The 23,083-nt window shown below is 26.5% G+C and overlaps 4 protein-coding genes across 4 annotated transcripts; 1 reads left to right on the forward strand and 3 right to left on the reverse strand.

The window, feature by feature from the left end:
* Nucleotides 1-513: 513 nt before the first annotated feature.
* Nucleotides 514-915, forward strand: K444DRAFT_633702 (uncharacterized protein; the record flags this gene model as incomplete). The annotated part of the gene is made up of 2 exons (XM_024883650.1): nt 514-547; nt 641-915. 2 exons carry the CDS (start codon nt 514-516, stop codon nt 913-915), a joined length of 309 nt encoding a protein of 102 aa, XP_024731699.1.
* Nucleotides 916-3,463: 2,548 nt separating this feature from the next.
* On the reverse strand, nt 3,464-5,757 carry K444DRAFT_596528 (uncharacterized protein). The gene is made up of 3 exons (XM_024878433.1): nt 5,459-5,757; nt 5,167-5,399; nt 3,464-5,115 (listed from the first exon to the last, which is right to left on the reverse strand). Exons 1-3 carry the CDS (start codon nt 5,638-5,640, stop codon nt 3,536-3,538), a joined length of 1,995 nt encoding a protein of 664 aa, XP_024731700.1. The 5' UTR covers nt 5,641-5,757; the 3' UTR covers nt 3,464-3,535.
* An 8,110-nt stretch (nt 5,758-13,867) lies between these two features.
* On the reverse strand, nt 13,868-14,200 carry K444DRAFT_695894 (uncharacterized protein; the record flags this gene model as incomplete). The annotated part of the gene is made up of 1 exon (XM_024887894.1): nt 13,868-14,200. A coding segment is annotated over one exon (333 nt), but the record flags the coding sequence as incomplete, so codon positions are not given.
* K444DRAFT_695895 (uncharacterized protein) lies at nt 13,933-14,425 on the reverse strand (the record flags this gene model as incomplete). Its single annotated transcript, XM_024887895.1, has 1 exon — nt 13,933-14,425. A coding segment is annotated over one exon (219 nt), but the record flags the coding sequence as incomplete, so codon positions are not given.
* Between the last annotated feature and the right edge of the window lie 8,658 nt (nt 14,426-23,083).

The following is a 23,083-nucleotide window of genomic DNA, read 5'->3' on the forward strand; positions in this document are numbered from 1 at the left end:
TAGTTAGATTATTTATTATATTTCATATTTCCTTTCTATTACTACTTGTATTTATATTAGTATATTTTATTCGGATTACTTATTATATTTCCTTCCTACTACTACTTACTTTTAATTAAGCATTTGCTACTAATATTACTACTTACTAGTATATTAAATTAAGTAGCCACTACTACTTCTTTATTATATTGAACCCTAATAATCTTAGCGGCTTTATTTAACTACCTATACTAATAGATTTTGCCCCTGAGCCTGTTCTGCCACTACCAGATTTTAACTGCCTTACTACCCTTGGCCTTAATCTTACTAGTAATAATATAATTACTACTAATAATATTAAAAAGGCAAAGAAGCATACTATTAAGTATTAATATAAAGCTATACTTATCCGCTTCCCTACTACTACTATTGCCTTTCCTAGTATAGGTCAAGTTAATATAGCTTATAACTACTTCCTCGATAGTATTACTAATATTTGCTCTACTACTCGTATTTGGCAAAACTAGTATTATAATGTCTTCTTCCCGGAGTATGCTCCTGATAATCCGTAAGTCTTCTAGCTAGCCCCTGCCACTCCCTCTATTACTCCCGGATCTGGCCCCTCTACTATTTCCGGATCTGGTATATCTACTACTCCCAGATCTGGCCTATCTGCTACTACTAGATCTTCTCGCCCTGCCTCTGCCTCTGCCAGCTAGACTACTTATTCTACCGGCTATAGATACTATACTTGCTCCATATCCCATACTACTAATAGCGAACCTATTACTAGTAGTCCTTATCCCTTCCGCTACTAGTACTACTAATATGGCAACCATTCTACTAGTTCCTCCGGCCCCCCTTCCCGTTATCCTGCTATCTCTACTACTACCGGATCTGGATTTTCCCCTGCCAGTAGCACTTATAAAGAACTGATTAAATTGAGCTCTGGTTCTAGTAGTAATAATAATAATAAACCCATAAGTTTTAATTCTAATAATGAGAGTTATAGCAATAATAATAATAAGAAGGAGAATAATCCACTACTAATACTATCTCGAGAACCTCGTCTATATAGTAGTGCCTTGTCTAGTAGCTCTCGTAATACTTGCGGTAGTAGTGGCTTTTATAGTACTTGCGGCAGTAGCTCTCGTGGTTATTACGGTAGTAGTAGTAGTACTTAATATAGTAACAGAATACGCTATATGCCTATTCCTAATCCTATTACTAATAACAGGATTATTATTAGTATATGGCATAATACCACTAGTAACCCTCCTAATACTATTACTACCGGTTTCAATTACTGCGGCCATATCTTTTATTATATTACTAACCGTAACCTTATTAGAAATAGTATTACTATACCCAATACCACTACTACTAACTTCCAAGATATTGATTTCCGTGGCCTATACCGGAATATGGATATAGTATAACTCCGCTTGGTAGTCGACCGGGACTTGCGCTTGCCTATATATTAGCGCCCATAAGCGAGTAGTACTAGTACTAGTATTAGTGGGTTTTCTTTAGAGGTTTTTTTTTCGGATTAGCCTTTTTTCTGGGGAGTGGTTTGGGCAGTAGTTTAGGTAATTTGGGCAGTTTAAAGAGTACTTGTAAATTGGGTTTTCGGGTTTTGGGAGGCATTAGTAGTATTAGGAGATACCCTGGTTATTGCCACTGGCAAGCCTTGCTTTAGAAGTAGCAAAAGTGAAATTTAAAGACTTTTCTATACTTCTTCTGCTACTACTAGTAATATAAACAAGTACTAGCAGTAATTGAATTAGTGCCAGTGGTACTATTATATATTAATTATTTATGTATTTATATAATTTTACTCTTATATTTTAGGTATATATCTCTTAATATAGACTCGGCTAGTACTATATAATTATACCTATAGCTAGAGTATAGCACCTACTAAATATAATATTTAATGTAATATATAGTATATATACTAGTAGCAGTGGCAGTAGTAGTGGTTTGCTATATTCTAATATATTTATAGTACCGAAATCAGGTACTTTTTAACTCCTGCAAAAATTTAAAAGTTCTCTATTATATAGTAATAGAGATGGCAGTGGCACAGACCACTTCGCTTATATTAGCCTATATAAAAAAACTCCATTACTATATAATAGAGCACTAAATAATATTAGGATTCGGGAATAAAAAACTATTAAAGAATTAGCTTATTTAGGAGTAATATCTAAAAAAATTATTATTAATTATACTAAGAATAAAAGGGGTTTAGACTTAGGAAATGCCTCTAGTCTTAATTTCTAAGCAAGTTCTAAACTCTTAGTAATAAATTTATTATATATATTATAATATATTAGATCCTAAAATATATACTTTCTATTATAATATATATAATTAATTTAGTACTTAATTTATAGCCTTTTAGGGCCTTAAACTAATATAAAGAAAGTTATTAATAATATAATATTAATTTTATTAAGATATATATATTATATATATTATACTTTTTTGACTTTTAATATATGTATTCTTATTATAAAATTGTAATTAATCTATTATATAACTAATATATAATATATAGCTATAATTTTTTAAAAACCTAGTAATATATAATTATTTTAGTACCTAACTTATAGTTATTTGCTTATTATTTATTAAGTTATTACTAATATTATATATATTATGCTTTTTTGGCTTTTAATATATATACTCTTATTATAAAATCGTAATTAATCTACTATATAACTAATATATAATATATAGCTATAATCTTTTAAAAACCTAGTAATATATAATTATTTTAGTACCTAACTTATAGCTATTTGCTTATTATTTATTAAGTTATTACTAATATTATATATATTATACTTTTTTAGCTCTTAATATATATATTCTTATTATAAAATCGTAATTAATCTACTATATAACTAATATATAATATATAGCTATAATCTTTTAAAAACCTGGTAATATATAATTATTTTGGTACCTAACTTATAGCTATTTGCCCGTTATTTAATATTGAGTTATTAACTATATGATTTTAGTAAGGGAGCTTCTTACTAATATGTGTTTTTCAAAACCGCCTTACTTATATATCCGCTTTTCAGGCATTTGACTTTAGAGAAAAATAGGGTTTAAAGCCTTTATTATTTTTCTATTAATTTCCCTTACTAGCTTTTTTAATAAAGGGCTATTATAAAAAAAAATAAAGTTATATATTATTCGGGTCTTAAAATTATACTAGTGGCTGCATTTATAGCCCGTGCGAGAATTAATATATAATTCATATACTAGTAAAAAATTATTTGAAATATTTATTAATATTACTTAATAATTAAATAAATATTAATTTTCTATATTTATATAACTTATATATAATTACTCTTGAGTTACTCTTAAGTAGTACTTTACTCTACTTTACTCAAGTATTATATTATGCTACTCAAATTCTACTTTACTTTACTTAAGACTACTCTTGAGTAGCTTGAGTAGCTTGAGTATTTTTTACTCACACTGGGTGCAGTTCAACTCGGCATGACGTTAGAAACATATACCGCTTGTTTACTCCAAACTAGAATGACACTTCCCAGTCCCAGTCCTTCATAATCTGTGCCCAATGTAATCGGCCCTCTATGTTTTCAGTATCTCCCAGACATTGAAACATTGGTTGCTGAAGATGGTTGGCGCTATTTCCGCTTCTCCGCTGTTGATAAGCGTCTCGTCTCTTCCAAACTTCTTGAGTAATTTCCCAGCACTTATACACATTGGTGACTCTCATACGTGCTATCATGGCAGCCCAACGTTCTTTGACCCACTGCCGCTCTTCGTTGCTACTTGCCTCGCAGCCTGCCACAAACAGTGGATATACTTGAGCCAAGGCAATGGTAGAGCTCGGTGGACAGGACGAGAGGTGGCGAATTGTGTCTCGGGCTAGCTGCTGAATACTGATATTAGGCATCTCCGGCACAGCTTGGCGGAGGTATAGAAGAGTGACATATCGGTACGCCTTCGCAGTATGTATCATGTACCGCTCGTCCAAGCCAGAAACGTGTAATCTACTCGAAGATGGAAAATAGACAAGTGCGTTGGGTGTCCATGCCTCGATTTCGCGTGCCAAGGCTACCGCTTCGGTGATATTGGTAGAAGACGCACTACTTGCCATCCTGACCTCGTAGCAAAGGTCAGCTGCCCGTTTCATGAAACGGAAAACTCTGCCAGCACAAAACATCCACGGATCCAGAGGGATCGAGGATAGATTCCCCTCGAATTTCCCCAGGTATGTTTCCACCGGCGTCGGCATTTCCGGGATGATTTTGCGAATCATTTTATAGTCGTCCTTTGCCATCGCCGCGTGCACAACACTTGACCGTGCATCCATATAGAACCCAGTTGTCGCCAGAAATGCCAAGGAGATGGGGTCAATAGGGGCAGAACCGGACGTTATTTTTACAGACTGCGACCACAGTTCCCAAAGCACTACCAAAGCCCCCTTGACGTGCTTCCTTCCCAGGTGCAATCCTTCGTTCCAACTTGTCCAGGATGCCAGAATGAGGACAGTCGCCAGGGTGGCTATCTTGCGTGTTTGGCCGCCGAGCTCACTGCGCAATGCGCGAAGGCTCTGGAGCATCAAGTTCATTCCACGAGCATGAAGTTGGATATCAGACCTGCCGGTGGATATGTGGAGAGCCGTCATAGCAGATATCGCAAGGCAGAGACTTTGGGAGTTGTGCACCCGTGGCAGTACCAAAGTCTGCCACATATTGTTATTTTGGCCATTGGTGACAGAGAGCATGGGACAAATTTGTTCTCGAAAGCGCCAAAGAAGCACTTCAGGGCTATCTGGTAGGTCTTGAATGCTTCCGGGAAGAGTCGTGAAATAGGCATATCTACTGACGTCCAGACTTTGGGGGTGGGACATGGTAAGTGCTCGGAGGCTTTGCTGGCTAGAGGCAGGCAACTGGTTGTGTCTCGAATAGGCAAGGTGATTTGACATCGTATTTGCCTCTAAAGCACCCGAATCTGCGTTGAGGTCCAGTATAACGAACTCTTCGGTCGAAGAAGTAGCATTGCTCACAGAAAGAGCTGCGTGAACACTGGTATCAGATGGGGAGTCGGGACGTGGCGAGAAGACACTAAAAGCAGGAGAAGGTGCTGTTTCAACCCATCAGTCTCTTCAACATCAGAATAAAAGAGCGCGCGTACCATCGATTGGGCTCGTCATAGATAACAGATCTTCTTCGGAGACGTTGTTTCTCTTAAGATATCGGTTGATGTTTCGATCGGCCACTGCTTTCTTGTTGACACGGAAGACGCTGTCTTTCCCATCCACCCTCTTCCGCCTCAGTCTGGCGCGTGCCATCTGGACCATGGTATCTCCCTTGACATTCTTGACGTCGAATCTCCATTTGCTTATCCGGCTCTTAAGCTGCTTCTCCCTACCTGAGTCTCAGCCTGGTCCACTGGGTTCAAACAGGGAAAAGGAAGAACAACGTACGAGGCCGTAAATCCATACTCGCGCTCTAAGATATGAATGACTTGTTGGAGTGTCTTCTCGTCTTGGACGTACAGTTGCTGGATCTTTGGCTTCATGGCCTCCCATTCGTCAGAGGTGTATCGGCGGGCGTATTCACGATTCCCGTCAGGCAAGGAAGTTGGGACTCTGAATGCTGACTCCATGTCAAAGTTTCAAATGTATCAGGAATTAAACTGACTTATCGCAAGGCCCTCATTTCAGAATGGATGGGCAATGCTGGGTTCAAATAGAGAATCGGCAAGCAACGTTCAACGCATGTGCTGCAGAATCGCGGAGGCTGACGCATCCCTATCGCAACCTCATTGGGCTAGGATTCAAGCATTACCATGTGGCGTTCCTAATCCGAGGATTTTGGAACTTCTGGCTTTGGCATCCTAGGGCATGGGTATGTATGGGTATGAAGCGATATAGATGCGCCAATAAATTGAGAGCTCGACACGTTGGTACTCGTGACACCACCCAAATCGGCTAACCGAGAGCACATTCTGGCTCCTTAACTTGTGCCACTACCTTTTAGCATCCCCTAGCTTACCAGTACTGCATATACTATACAGAACTTTCATGTTACAGTCGCTTGCAAAATCGGTTTCGTCCAACTTCACCAAAAGAAAGTGTGAGCACAGACCACCTCGGCCATTTTTGGCGCGGACACCGTGGCTGGATTGTCATCCAGTGTACCAGGCCGCTTCTACCCGTTCGTACCTTCCACTTGTTAACGGCGGTTTTAAGCGCTAGCTCTGCGGAGTCGTCGGCAGAAGCTGTAGTCTCTCACCGGGCCGTCACGTCTCGCAAGCCTGCCAAGGAACTGACCAAGGATCAAGAGAGTCTGTTGACAAGGATGGTCCACGAAGACAAGACCTGGGCAGAGATAGGACGGCAATTCCTAGGCTTTGCACTGCAGTCATTGAAGGAGAACTTCTTCACGAAGCAAGGGGGAACGCCTCGAAAGCGGGGTCGTAAGCCTGGTGTGAGGGGTAGAGGTGCGTAAGTGGTAATAGAACAAATTTCATATAATCGTGAGTATCACTCATTCAAGTCGCGATGGCTCTGAGGATGGCCGTTTGAACTAAGGCACGACGCCGTGTCAGAACAGACTTCACGCGAGATTCCAGAGGTCAACTTCCTCAAGAAGGCTCCTTTAAACATGACTAGCAAGGATCCCGAAGCCATTCGCTACCGAGATCTTCTCATCAGCCTCGCTGTCCAATGCTTTGGCAGCTAAGAGAACACTCCTGCTTGCAAATGCTGCTGGCACAAGAGCGAAATCGAGGATGGCGCGAGACACCTCCTCCTCTTCGGCCTTTGTGTCTCTCACGGAGAATGGGACTTCAATTTCCCTAAACACCTCCGACGCAGCCATTTCCCCCTGCAGAATATGTGTGGTAATTACATCTAGCTATAGGAGTCTGCTTTGCTTATTATATATAGGTGACTTAATTCTGGGCTTTGGATTTGGAATTACTACTATAATTGAATGGTGAGAAGGATTTTTACTAAGGGAATTAGGAATATAATACTAGTTAGTATATAATAATAAATTACTCTCCTATTATTATCTTATTATTTATATTAACTTTATAGGCCTTTGTTTTCTTGAAGTCTTTTTTGTATTAGGTTAATTAGAGCAACTTCTATATTATAAATATTTCTATTTCTTCTATCTTATAGAATTCCTTCTTATATTACTCTTATTTCTTAATATCTATATAATATTATAGTTATATAAAAGAGAGATTATAAGTATTATTAAAGCCATATAAGAAAACTATATAGAGCTATATAACTTCTAAGATCTCGGACTACTTTATAAGATTTAAAAGCTCTTTTTTTTAATTCTCTAGTATTTTTTTCTCTTCTTTCTCTAAAATATATTTAAAAATCTCTAAGTATTTAAAGAACTAGATAGTAATCTTGAATAATTTCTTATCTAATAAAATATCTTAATTATTTAGTTAATCTTAAAGAAGCTACTAAGGTATTAAGCCTAATAGCTAGGCTAGCCTAATATATAATTACTTGAGGTCTATTATTCTAATAATTATAAGGTTTTTTTTATTTTTAATAATAATATTTATTAGGCTAAGATTATTATAAATAAGTTTAAATAAGCTATAATTATATTTTTTATTAATATAATTAGATATTAAAGATTTTAGAATATTTAGTAATATATATTTAGTTTTATTATTCTATTTATTAGTTATTAAGTTTGGCTAGTAAATAAATTATTTCTAGTTCTATCTAATAATATATTAGAAGTACTAAATTATTATTAAAACCCTTTTATTTTAGTTATTTAGAGATTATTTAATTAGTAAATATATTTAATTTAAAGTCTTAACAAAAGAAATAAGAACTAAAAAGAAAATAAGAAAGTATTAGTCTATATTAAAAGTATTAACTTCTCTAGTCTATATAATATTATATATCTTATATATTAATAAATATATTAGTATAGGGAATTTAGTTTTTAGTAATAGTAAATTACTAATTTAATTAAAGTCGAGTTTAAAAAGCTAAAATAGAAAATTTATAAACTATTTATAAATAAACTTAATATTACTATTACTAATATTTTCCTTAATAAGTTTTATAATAGATTTAATATTAGAATTCTTAAAAAAGCTATTAAGGCTTATATTATTAATAAAGTCTATTATAGTAAATAAACTCAGACTAAGTAAATTACTAGTAATAAAACCTTAGGCCTTAATTTATAAAATAGAAATAGTAGTTTTCTTATAAATAAAACTTATTATTTTAATTTCTATAATAACTTTCTTATTAATATAATTACTATAAATATTTCTAATATAAGAGAAATAGACTAGCTAGATAATATTATTACTAAAGATTATTTTCTAACTAATATTATATATATTATAAAGAAAGTTATTTTTAATTTAATAGTAAAATTAATTAAAATAGAAAATTAATATTTATTTAGAAAAAAGCTTTATATATCTCTAGTTTATTTTATTAACCTAAAGTCTTAATTCTATTTTATAAATAAGTTTAATATACTAGTTAATATTTATAATAAAGAAAAAGGCTTTAGTTATTAAATATATAAGTATATATTTTATAGAAATATATTTGCGGAAAATAATTTAGTTAAGAGAAAAAATAAGAAATTACTCGAGTTTATTAATTGAAATTTAAGATTAATATATATCTAAGATTAATATATATTTAAGATTAATATATATTTAAGTTTAGCTAAATACTCGATATTAAATATTTAATTATTAAATAATTATTAAGTAAAATAATAAACTCCTTTAAGTTCTATAAAAAAAAAGAAGCTAAAAGTTTAATATATAACTTTTTCTTAATTATTCTTTAATTTTTAATAACTTTAAATTTAGCTTTTATTAAAATATTAAAAAACTTAATAATTTTAATTTAATATTTAATAATTATATTAATAGAAATGCTTTATTTTATATTTTATATAGGTATATAATATAAAAAGTTTATATTATTATATATTATTTATAAAATTTTAGTTTTAATTTAATTTTTAAATAAAATATTAAAAATTCTTAAAAGAAGCTTAAATTAAAAAGTAATTAAAAAATTATATAATAAAAGCTTCTTATATAAAACCTATTTAATATAGTTATATTTCTTATACTAAATACTTATATAATTAATATTATATTATAATTTAATTTAATAATATAAATAATTATTTTTTACTTTTAAATATTATTATATATTTATTATAATTTAGCTTTTAATCTTATTAGCTAATATAATTAGCTAATATAGTTATTTATATCTTATTACTTATATTCTATTACTTTCTAAATATATATAATATAGTTGCTTTATTAAAGAAATATACTTAAAATATATTAGAGATATTTAGAAAACTAAATTTCTTATAAACTAATATATTATAAAATATATATATTTTTTTATAGCCTTCTATATTCTAGCTTTCTTTTTCTTAGCTTTAAATTATTTTTATAAAAGATTTTTTACCTTATTTTTTAAGCCCTAAATATTATATTTATAATAGTATTTAAAGCTTATTTTCTTTAATTCTATAAAGGATTTTAAATAAACTAATTTAGAACTATTAGTAATATAGGTATTATTAAGATAATAAAAGCAAAAAGCTTTAGAATTCTTAGAGAAATTAGATATTTATATTTTTATAAAATTATACTAGTAATATATTAGAAATCTTTTTAAAACCCCGAAAATTAAAGAATCTTAAATAAAGGCTATTCTTTAACTAAATCCTAAAGTAATAAATATATATAAGCTAGTAATCTAATTACTATTCTTAAGTTCTATCTTATAATTTTATAGGCTTTATATATATACTAGTAATAAGACTATTAAAGAAAATATAATAGAGGAAAAATATTATAAGTTAATTTCCTAGAATATTATATAACTAAAAATTATATTAACTTTTATTAAGGCTTCTAGTAAAGCTTTTATTAGTTTAGGTTATTTTATTAATAGTTCTTTCTAAACCGAATATTTTATTAATATTTCTAAAGAATTTTTATTTAAGTTTATAGAAATAAAATTTTCTGCTTTTATTATAAAGCTTTTAGAAACTAATAATTATATTATTATTAGAGAGTTATATAAATAGGCTAAAAAATCTAATATCTTATTTTTAAATATTAATATTATTATAAAAAGCTATTAGAAAAATATTTAAAGAATTATTTTATATAAGAATACCTATAATTATAATAAAGCTATTTTCGAGAATATTAAGCTTTATAATACTAAGCTTGAGAATAAAGTTAAATATTATATAGTTATAGTAGATTAGCTTATAATAGTTCTAATTATTTCTATTTTATTTATTTTAGCTATTTTAAATCTTTTTTAAAAGAATTCCAAACTATTTCTTATTTATTTCTATCTAAAATTCCCTATATCTTATATTTCCTTTAAAAATACTAGAATTATTAAGCTTCTAGATCTAACTTTCTTTACTAGAGATTATATTATTTTTAATAACTAGCTAGTTTAGATTAAAAACAAATTATAAGGAAATACTAATTTATATTTCTTAGAGAATTTTAAGATTATTTATATTTCTAGTAAACTTACTAGTAATACTTTTATTTTAACTAATTCTTATATAAATAAAAATAGTTTAAATTAGTATTATTAGCTTTTAAAGTTCTATTTTTATTTAAAGAAGCTATATTCTAATTCTAATAAAATATAAAATACTTACTATAACTTTAGTAAGCTTTAAATATATTCTAGTTAAATATTTTAGAAGTTCTATATTTTTTACTTATAACTATTTATAGAGAATAGTATTAGTCTTTAAGATATTAAATATAAACTAAATAAGAAGCTTTTACTAAAGCTTTAGAAATTAATATATATATATTATAATAATTCTTTTATTAATATTATTTATTTTACTTAGTACTATATTACTAATAATTAGTAAATTAAAGCTATATATAAAAAGATTAAGAAATATAAAAAGATAAAAGCTATTTTAGTTAAGTTTATTTCTAATATTATATTTTTATATATTTCTAAAAAATATATTTCTAAAAAAAGTCTAAGAAGCCTATATTAATTACTTTTATTAAATATATATTTCTTTATAAATATAAGTAATATCTTATAAAAACTAAGGATTTCTTAATTATTAAATACTTTAATTATAATAAATTTAGCTATTATATTTAATATTATTTGGCTTTATATAATAAGGAAACTAAAATAGCTCTTTCTAGAATTAAACCGGATTTAGTTTTTATTTTATTGAAATATATTATTCTAGTAAAGTATTTAAAGAATTCGAGTTCTAATTCTAGTATAAAACCAGAAAATAAGTACTTTTAAAAAAAGTTTTTATTTTAGAAACTTATAATATAAATTTAGTAGAAATTAACTTAATTTATCTAATAAGAGAAAATATTCTTATAATACTTTATATTATTAGTATAAATAAATTAGAAATCAAGTTTTTTTCTTTTATTAATACTAGAGCTAATAGTTATACTTTTATTAATATAAAGCCTATTTAGCTTATAGAATAATTCTTAGAAATAGAATTATAATTTCTTTTTTTATTTTATATTATATATGGTTTTAATAAAAAGCTAGCTAAGTTTATTAAAAATATATAGAAATTTTATTTCTAATTAATAAATAAAGTATTAATATATCTATAATTATTTTAAATCTTAGAAATTATAATATTATTTTTAATAGAAAATAAATAATATATATTAATATTCTAGTTAATTATAGAAAATATAAGCTTATATAACTAAAAAGAAAATAAGCCTAAATCTATATAATTTAGTTATATTATTAGTATTTTTTAGTAATAGCTAAAAAAGTAATCTAATAAGAAATATTAAAAAGATATTAATTAATAAGATTCTATTATAAGTTATTTCTAGAAATCTTTTATTTTTAAGGAATTTTTTTTCTTTTAAACTAATTAGAGGAAATTATATAAAACTATAAACAAGAAGCTTCTATAGCCTAATTAAGATATAATACTTAAATAAAAGCTAAAGAAATAAAAAGAGGTCTTTAATAAAAAGTAAATATTAGATCTAGTTATTTTGAGTTTTTAGTATAAAATAACTATATATTAACTCTAGTTATATATTAACCTTGGATCTCGGTTATAGGTAAGGGCAAAGCCTAATATATATATAGGCTTTGCCTGCCTTAGAGAAAAGGGTAATATATCTAAAACGAAGTATTTTCTGAGTATATAGTATTAATAAAAATACTGGATATAACTATTTAAAGTATAGCTAATTGAGATAGAGAGGGTATATAGTATTTCTATAAGAAAGATTAATAGCCTCCTAAAAGTACCTCTAAAATTCAAACTCGGTTAAAGCAACCAGAATTACCAAGCACCTTCCTGAGCAGGCTGCTCCTATCTATAAACAGGACTATAATGAAACAAAATTGCAAAGAAATAAAAGCAATAGCAGATAGCTCTCGGGCTGCAGACCATATATAGGGTTGTTGGATGGTATCCCTTTGGCAAGTCGGCCCCGAAAGATTATAGAGAGGCTCTCGGGTTGTCAATGTTTAGGAGCTTCTGCTGCCCTTCTGTTATAGACTGCCATTAGCATCTCAGATTATGACAAGTTCGGAGTGTTTTGTAGGTAGGCGAACACCTGCTACCGCCTCTCGGGCATCATTCTCCGCCTTCTCTCGGGCCTCCCTCTTGCGGGCCTCCTTTTCCCTCTGGTTCTATTCATGCTTTTATTTGGAGGAATTGGCGGTGTCAACCAGCTGTCCGACCCCGGCAGGCCCAGTATTCACAATCGCGTCGGTGACTTCCCTTCGAGAATCCATGGTAGGAAAGTAGAGTGATGGTTGTAAGTTTACTATAGCAAGGGTGGTCGTGCGTGTAAAGATTGCGATAATGGTAATGAGGTTTGAGTCTTTGGTTGTGAGTTTACTATAGCAAGGTGGTTGGCGCGTGCGACTTGCTACGGAAGCACTTTTGCAGCCTGAAGGCAGGTACTAGAGCTCAAGTGCACTGGGGTCCACTTAGCCATTACGACTACTTAAGGCAGCAGCTCCTTTATCTACCCAGGTTGGTAAAGATATATGGAAATGGCACGAGTGGAGGTGCCAGTTAGAGCTCGCTGCAGATAGGAAACGGGGTCGAGGCCAACGAGCCATGATGTGAACCAGTAAGATATGCATTCGGGGAATGCATGGACAGAGGAACTGAACGTGGAAAAAAGCAGACGAATGGCGCAGCACTTTGGGGCCAAGATTCGAGTGCAGGCCACTGTACAGCACTGTCAATGAAAATTTTGACTACTCGGCTCGGCCCTTTGGCGCTACATCCGGAAGGCAGCGTTGATGACTCACATTACATTCGCCGCATCTGGAAAAGGCCGCAGCAGGAGCAGGGGTTTAATGTGAGAGAATGGCTCGTCCAAGGAGTCGATTGGACCCTCTAAGAAAGCCTGCTCGTGCGGGAGGTTAGTGCGCGACAGTCACTATATATACATTTCCAGGCCTCCAGCCTGTAAATGGATACGGCCGAAGAAGCGGTGCTGATCAATGATAGGGAGGCAATAAGGGAGGACATATCACATTACTACAGGACGACATAGCCGTAGATAAGTGAGCGAAGGTAATCGTTACCGTGGGGCCATTTATAAGTTGAATTGCTGTAGACTACCGATCGCTCCAATCGAAACACTTGCTGGGACCGATGAAAAGTCCGTCGGAAAGACTTCGACAGGATGCCTCTGGGTTGAAATGGAGGTACTTCCGCTTCCGGTTAGGCGATGTCTCTTGAAGAACTGAAACCTGCTTCAAAATTTCTGAACGCTCAAAATCCACTAGCACCATATTTCTGATCTCGGGATTCTATAGCATATTCGGTGGCCGTACGTTACGATGCTCTACCCCACGATCCAATATCTTTGTAACTGCCCCGCTTGTCTCCGCAGCCAAATCCCGTCCCATACCCAATACCAAATCCTTGCGCGCCTGCTTGCCTGCCCATGATATAAGCAACATGTGAACTATTCCGACCCCAAAGTCAAGAAAGAAAGGACGGATAAGAGAGATGTTCCCAAGATAGACAGGTATGATGCCCCCTTGAACTTCGTCCAAGTGCCGGTAAACCAACCCTTCGTGTTTCAACTTGGCTTCGAATGCCGTTACAGTCCCTTTGGCAACGAAAGTATATCTATACCTCCAGAGTCAATCTGAACAGAGCGCCACGAGCACCTTGCTTTCTAAGTCGCTCGCATCCATTGTCGGGGTCTTCGGCGAGTTGACGTAATATAAGTTTTGCAAGTGACTTCCTTCCCAAGGCATGTTTGTTGCCAGCCCTATAAGTACGGTATGCGCCAATATTTGGGCAAGTATCGGACGTTTTCGTACAAGCCCTAACAAGCAGGCTTGTATGCAGTATTGTCGGTGGCGGACATCTCTCTCTTCGATCGCTTGTAATAATTCTTCTTCAGAGACCGGCAGTCTATCCGCTATACACGCCCGAGTTTGCAAAAACGCGTACCCGCAGTTCTCGTATAAAACTATCCGAGGCTTCTCAGGAAAAGCTACTGGATACGCTGGCCGTATAGAAAATTGCCTCCGAAGCAGCTTGCAATAAATGGATATTATAAAATCCTAAATGAAAAGGATCCCTTTAGACCGGCATCTCATTTATTTATTATTAGTTCTCGCACTGAGTATAGCTATACAATCCGAACTTTGATATTTGAACTCCACTGTGCCTCATATAACTTCTGGGTTTCTAAACATTTGACCTTCCAAACTCGGAATAAGCATAAAGAAGAGACAACCTAATATTACATTTGCCAAAAATCTAACTCTTAACCTGTAGTTTTTGGGCGGATCTCTTATAGCCGGCGAAAGGGTTTTGCTTGAAGAGGAACACGCGCTTTCTCGATACGGTACTAAGCGGCTGCAAATATATTCGCATTCATTTGCAAGCTTTCAATCTCGAAGGTTATTCGGCAATTTATATATTAATATTAGTGCAAGCAATAGGCGGCTAGTGGAACTATTAGAGGAAGAAGAAATAATATATCCAAACTCTATAGTTAATTTCTGAATAAATTAATTTCTTTCTTATAAATTTCTTTATCTAATATACTTATATAATATAATTACTATATAAGCTCGAATTCTACTAATAATACTCTCTCGATATTCTTAGTAATATTTACTTAATCTACTATTTCTTTTATTTAATAATTAATAATTAATAAATTAATAATATATAAATTAGAGCAGAAAAATAGTAAATAATAATTAAGAAATAAAAACGAAAGCTAACTAACTGCCTTACTCGAGGCCCTTTCCTATTTAAATACCTAATGTGACGGCAGGAACAGAGCAATAGAACAAGGCTCAAAGATTAATAATTTCCAATATCTTAAGAATTTAAAGCTAAGGAGGACAGGAGTGAGGTGTGGCAGTGGATAAGTAGGTATGGCCAAGACTACTAAAACGCCGAGCTTTGGAAGCAAGCTTGGTTTGAACTATAGCTTGGAACCTTAGCTAAAACTAACTTCTTTAGCTAAAACCACATCCGTATTAACTATATAATACTAGCTATTATACCTAATTACCTTATTACTTTGCTTTCTCTATAATATAAATCCTTTATTAATATTGCTTTTTAATTATATAAGGAAATATAGTATTATTAGATATATATATCTTATAGTTATTAAGTACTAATATCTGAAATATAAGCTATTTAGCTATAATTAGATTCGGTTATATAATTCGGTATTTCTACTAGGCTATATTTATAAATAGAAGTTAGATTATTTTATGTTTTATATATATTCTCGGAAAAGGAAATAAGAGGATTTTATAGGTATTTATATTATAGGAAAAAAGTTATATAAAAGAAGTAAAGTTAAAGATATTTTAGGAAATAAGCCTAACTAATTATTATAAGAGCTATATTTGGGGCTTTTAAAAGCTTTCTAGTATATTATAGATAAGATTAGTATAATTTGCTTAATTTTAATATAAGCTTTTATTAGATGAATTAAAATAATATAAATAATATTCGAGTAATATTTATAGATATTTATAAATAATTAAATATAATAAGATTAATTTTTGGCCAAAATATAATACTATTAAAAAAAGAAAGCAAGCTATATTAGGTCTTTTATTAAAGCTCTAATATATAAATTCTAACTAAAATAACTTATAAATATAGTAATATTTTTCTAAAAATATATATTTATAATTTTTAGAAATAGATTTTATTTCTTTTTAGATACTTTTTTAGAAAGAATAAATACTAAATAATTATACTAGTAGGAATATAATATAAGATATTACAAATTATAATTAGAATAAATATATACTTTTAGCTTTATAGGCTTTAATTATTTTCTATTTAGACTACCGAGTTTTAATTAATTACTATAGCTATTTCCTTTTCTTTGGCTTTTTAAATATTTTTTGTTTAATATTTTATAATAAGAAAATATCTAATATAATAACTTATAAGATAATATAGCTTAATTAATTTAATTTATTAGAGAAATAATAGCTTTCTAACTTTTATAAAAGTCCGGATTTCTCTAGCTCGGATTAATATATAGATATTCTTATTATATAAATATATATAAAAAAAACAAAATATATATCTAATAAAAACTTTATTAGATATTTAATTATTTCTTTTTTTTTTACTTTTTTCTATATAGTTTTCTTAGGTTTTTTCTTTAATATATTCTAAGATTTTATAAAGCTTCTAGTTATTAGATTACTTATAATATTTTATATTATTTTTAATTAGATTATATATTTAAAGGAATTTATAAAAGCTATTCTAGTTAGATTCTTAATTATACTAGAAATATATAGTAATATCTATTTATTTCTATATAGAGCTATATATTCTAGTAAAAGCTATAGTTTTACTATATTTATATTAGAAAATAATAGTAAGATATTAGAGGATATTTCTTAAGAGATATTCTATTATTATTATAGCCTAGGCCTTTTCTTTCTAGTAGCTTTTAATACCTTTAATAAATAAACTAGGCTAAGAAATATATTTATTATTAGTTAAAGCTATTTGTTTTTATAAAATAGTATTCTCTTAATAATTATAATATTTATCTAGTTATAGAATAAAGAATTTATTTATCTATTTTATAGCTAGATAAATTTAATATAAAAAGTATTTAATATTACTATTCTCTAATTCGGATAAATTAATATTTATAATTAGCTTTTATTAAAATATATTTATAATATTAGATAGCTAGTAATAATTTAATTTAATAGAAAAAAGAAACTTAAAAATATTTCTGGCTAATATTTCTTTTATATTATAGCTATTATTTATAAGTAAATTTATTAGAATAGATATAGAATTATTAGTAGCTTTTTTTTAAAAGGTTTTTTATATTTCTATAATATTTCAGGTAATATATCTTATTTTCTATTCTAAATTTCTTATTTTATTTAGATATTTTTAATATTCTTATAGGCCCTTATATTAGTATTAGTAATATTTATACTAGTATTTCTTTTATTATTTACTTTATTTTAAATTTATTTATATTCTTTTAATATCTAATAAATAAACTAATAATATAGATATAAAGCCTTATATTTATATTTCTATATAATTTATTATTCTATAATTTATTACTTTTTATTATTACTTTTTAGCTATTTTAATTTTAGCTATTATTATTTTAGGAAAAAAGAAAAAAGAGAAGATAGAAATTCTATTTTTGAATTTATTTCTAATTCCGATTTAAATTTAAGTAGTTTTTTATATTTCTATTATCTAATATTTCTATATTATTAAATAATTATTTTACTAGTATTTTACTTAAGAGTATCTTTAATAGGTATTTTACTTATTTAATTTATTTACGAATCTATATTTCAAATTTACTTTTTTTCTTTATTTCTCTAAACTAAGAATTAATTTAAAGAAACTAAAACTATATATTTTTCTATAAGCTATTATTATTACTAGAACTTTTACTTTTACTACTTCTTATATTACTATTTATTATTAGAAGAAATAGAACTTATAGATTAAGTTATTATATCTAATAAATATAATATATATAATAATAAAAAATAATAAAATTATATTCTTATATAATTAAATTCTAAAGAATTTGCTTCTAATTTATTAAGAACTTTATATATTTTTACTAATCTATTTTCTTAAAAAGTATTAGTAAATTTAATTATAAATAATATAATTTAAAAGTAAAGATAAGATTATAATATAGAGAAGTTTATATAAATAAAAGATATATTAGTAAAGTAAAGGCAAATACTATTTCTATATTAATAGTAATTTAAAGAATTATATTAAAAGATTACTTTTAAGAATAAAGAATAAAGTTACTAGTTTCCTTTAATAATATATTAATATAAAATATAATTATAATAATAGGCAAAGTTATATATTAGAATCTATTTTAATATTAGTATTTAGCTATAAAATTATTTAAATAACTTAGAATATTATTAGCTTTTAATTCTAGAAAATATAAAATATAGAATTAATTAAATAATTCTTTATTATTCTTTTATATTAAATAATAAACTATAAAATACTTTTATTTATATATATCTATTTACTTATAATTATAAGACAAATAGTTAAAACTATAATAGATAGTTTAAATTCTTCTAGTATTTGTTTTTTTTATATTAATATAATATATCTTTACTTTTCTAGCTTTTTTTTATTTATTTTTTCTTATTTTAGTAATTACTTTATTTATTACTTAATATATCTTATTCTAAATCTTATTTTTTTACTTTATTTTTCCTTAAGCCTAGTATATTAAATAATTTAACTTGATTTAATTATTACCTCTAAATTAAATTAAATTAAATTAAAATCTACTTAATTAAATTATAATTATAGTTAATTATTTAGTTATATAACTATATATATATACTTAAAGATTAGAAAGTATAATAAGAGCTAAAATAAGATTTAGGCTAGCTTATATCCGGTATTACTTTATATATATTTTACTAAATCAGGTATTATATTACTTAATAAGTAAAGTAGAATAAACTAAAAGTACTAGAATTTACTTGATTTTCTCCTAATTTCTTGCTATCTTATAAATCTTATTATTATAAATAAAATAGCTAAAAATAAGCCCTTTTATAAATAGATACTTTAAAGTTAAGGGGTTATTACTAATTAGACGCTTATTAAAGAATCTTCTAGATTCTAGAGAATTTATATATATATAAGTAATTTTCCTTAAGCTACTTTTTTCTTTTCTTATTTTATATATAAATATCTTAATAACTATAGCTTTAATTAAGAAGCTTTTAATTATAAACCTACTTATATTTACTTAATATATTTAAAAATGTCTTAATAATCTTTAATTAACCTTAATATTCTTTAAAATAAGAAGGATTTTAAGCTAGAACTACGTTTAAAATAAGCTTCTATTTTTAAGCTTAGCTATATAAAAAAGACTCTAGACCCTTCTAAAGCTAATTTAAAGAACTTTAATAATTATTAAATAGTTACTATATTATCCTTATTTAAGAGCTATAAATAAATAGTATATATTTTTAATTTAATTATAAAGTAACTTATATATTTTTAATAAAAAATTTATAAAATAAAGAATTGGAAAATTAATAAGTAATTATAAGTTAGTTAATATAAATACTATATTAAAGAGTAATGAGCTTTATAAATAATTAATCTTAATTTATAAAATAATAACTAATAATTTTTATAGCTATTTTTTAAGACTTAAATTAAATATTTATTACCGAATTATTTAGTAAAGCTACTAGTTAAACTAGTAAAGGCTTTATTATAGTTTACTTTAAAAGATTATTATTAGACTTTATAGTTAATAATAATATTTCTTTTAGAGCTATTATTACTTCGAGCTTTAAAAAGCTATTTTAATATTTAAACTAGTAAGTTTTATTTAAAAACTACTTATATTTATATATAACTAACCTTTATATAGTAGGGTACTGCTTTTATATTCTAAAGTACTTATAAATAAGCTTATTTTAAAATATAATAATAATAGTAATTTTATAAAAGAAGAATTATTAAATAATATCTTATTAAATAGTGCTTTTTCTATTATTTTAGATACTTGAATAGCTATAAATTAGAAAGCTTATTTAGGAATTATTATATAAGTTATTTATATTAATAATAATTAATAAAAAAATTACTAATTTAATTTTTAGATATTTTATAAATAAAGATTTTAAATTAAAATCTTATTTATTAGTTATAAAAGATTTAAAAGATATTTATAATAGTAAATATATGAATTTAGTTCTATTAGAAGCTTTAAAAGCTTTTAGTATTAAATATAATATTACTAGATAAGTAATATAAATTTTGTTTTTTTTTAAAAATAATTACTAATATATTTTATTTAGTATTACTCGAGATAATACTAGCTTAAATAATATCTTATTATAAGCTTTTATAAGTATTATAATAAGAAAGGTATTAAATTTCAAAGAGATATTTCTTATATAGCTTATATATTAAATTTAGTAATTTAAGATATCTTAAAAGCTCTTATTAAGAATAATTATAATACTTCTTATTCTATAGATTTATATGAGTAAGAAAAGAATAAACTTAAAGAAAAAGAAAAAGAAGAAGAAGTAAAATAAGTAATAAGTAAGTTTCTTATATAATTTATAAGAGATTTATTAATTTAAAAAAAAATTAAAAAGACTATTATAGGTCTTAAATATAATTAGGAAAATCGATAGCTATTAGAAGCTCAAATTAAAGCTTTTAATATAAAAAATACTCGGTTCTCTTAACTTAGTAAGTAATTATTTATTTATTTATTTAATTATTAATTAATACTAATTATTTATAAATTAAAAAATATGGTAGTTTTTAACTTATTATATATTAAAAGACTTTTTATATATATATAAAGCTATTAAGGTAGTAATTAATAGCTTGAAATTAAAGGCTTTTAAAAATAAAAGTCTAGTTTTAACTAATATTAAAATTACTTATTTAAATAATATTTTAAATATAATTTTAATATTTATTAAGGCTATAACTAAGTTATAAGCCGAAAACTACCCTACTATATATTATATTATACCTGAAGTATATAAAATATATAAAAAACTTAAAGGTTTTAAAAAAGAGTTTAAAGTAAGTTTTCTTCTTATATTTTTTATTATATTAATAAATATACTAATTTTAATTAGAATAAAACCTTTGAAAACGCTATTAATAAGAGAATAACTAAGCTTCGAAAATATTATTCTAAAACCGGTATTTTAGGTAATAAAAGTAAAGCTTTATATTTAGCTTTTATTCTTAATTCTTAAATTAAAAGAATAGAACTAGCCGGAATTAAATTAGCTCCCGAAATAATATCTGATATATATAATAGGCTTGAAATAAACTATAATATATAAGTATATGTTTTTATTTAATTTTTAAATTTTTTAAATTTTAAATTTTAAATTACTAATATTTATATAAGTATAAACGAGACTATTTAATAGCTAATTCTTAAGACTCTAGTTCTAATACATTTATAAAAGATTTTAATAAAAACGGACTTAATATTTATATAAATAATTAAGAAAATATAATAGAAAACAAATTAATAATATATTTAGAAAAAAAGAAAGTAAATAAAAAAAAATATAAAATTTACTTATTTTACTTTAAATTTTTTTAGGAACTATTAATTCCTTTATTATAATTTCTTTATATATAAGTACTAATTTAGTTATAGATTCGGCTCTTAAAATACTAGAAAGCTAATAAACCTAGATTTTCTATTTTATTTCTTATAATAAGAAAGTATTTATAAATATTTACTTTATTTACTACTAATAAGTATTTTTTCTTATAAGAGGCTCTTATTAATACTAAACTATATAATTGATTTAATAAGAATATTTTTAAGAAGATTATATATTTTAAGAGCTAGAAAGTATTATAGTAGGAATTTAATTATTATATAAATATCGGACTATATATAGATATTAGATACGTGAGTAGAGGTAAAGAGAGTAGGAAGCTAAATAAGTAGAAGTAATAATATTAAGACTCTTAGTACTAGTAATAAAATAATACAAATAGTTAAAAATAAGAGGCTCTAAAAATTAATATATTAGGAAGGCTAATTATATATATAAACGGAGGTCTTATATAATTCTTTAAACTAGTACTAGTATGTTTGGGAAGTAGGACACGTAATAGTAGTTATGAAATAAAAGAGGAAAAACCCTATTATAGTATTTATAAATAAAGAAAAAGAAAATAAAAAAGAAAATAAAAATAAAAAAAATAAAAAAGAGGTTTCTAAGAAAAATAACTAGTTTTTTATTCTAGATTTGAACTAGTTTTATACTTATATATATATTTTATAAGTCTTATTTATATCTTATTATTATAATTATTAGTTATTTAATAATTTTTTAAGTTACTTAAAAAATTCAAGTTTTTTTAGTATTATATAATAATTATAATTAAATTAAATTAAGTTAAAATTTACTAAATTAAATTATAATTAACTAGCCTTAATTTTTTTTAATATATTATTTAAGCCTAATAATTCCCGAATTTATAATATTATTACTTATTTTAGTAATAGCTATCTTATTTTAATATTATCTAATATTAATAATATATTTACTTATAATATTAGTTTTAATATTTATTTATAGTTATATAATAATACTAATATTATAATAAAAAGATCTAGTATTAGAAAAATATAATACTTTTTTAAAATTAATCTAAATTCTAGAGTTATTATATTCTATAATAAATTACATAATTAGATAATTTAAGTTTCTAGTAATAATATTATATTATTTAAATATAAGTATTTTTATTAAGTTATTATATAATAGGGTTTTAATATTATAATTAGAATAAGTAATATAGAATATAATTTTATTTAATTCGAGTTAATATAATATTAAGATTCTATTAATATAATAAAGAATATTAAAAGCTAAGAAAATATATCTTATAATTAAGAAAAGAATTTATATTATATTTGAATTATAAATAAAATATTAATTATTTTATTATTT

The sequence above is a fragment of the Hyaloscypha bicolor genome (genome assembly GCF_002865645.1).
Source record: "Hyaloscypha bicolor E unplaced genomic scaffold K444scaffold_126, whole genome shotgun sequence".
In the NCBI taxonomy this organism is placed as follows: Eukaryota; Fungi; Ascomycota; class Leotiomycetes; order Helotiales; family Hyaloscyphaceae; genus Hyaloscypha; species Hyaloscypha bicolor.

Coding starts and splice junctions, on each gene's coding strand:
- K444DRAFT_596528 (XM_024878433.1), bottom strand. CDS start 5,640: ATGGAGTCAGCATTCAGAGTCCCAACTTCCTTGCCTGACGGGAATCGT. Junction 5,400..5,458: donor GAGTATGGATTTACGGCCTC/GTACGTTGTTCT, acceptor AGACTCAGGTAG/GGAGAAGCAGCTTAAGAGCC. Junction 5,116..5,166: donor TATGACGAGCCCAATCGATG/GTACGCGCGCTC, acceptor GGGTTGAAACAG/CACCTTCTCCTGCTTTTAGT.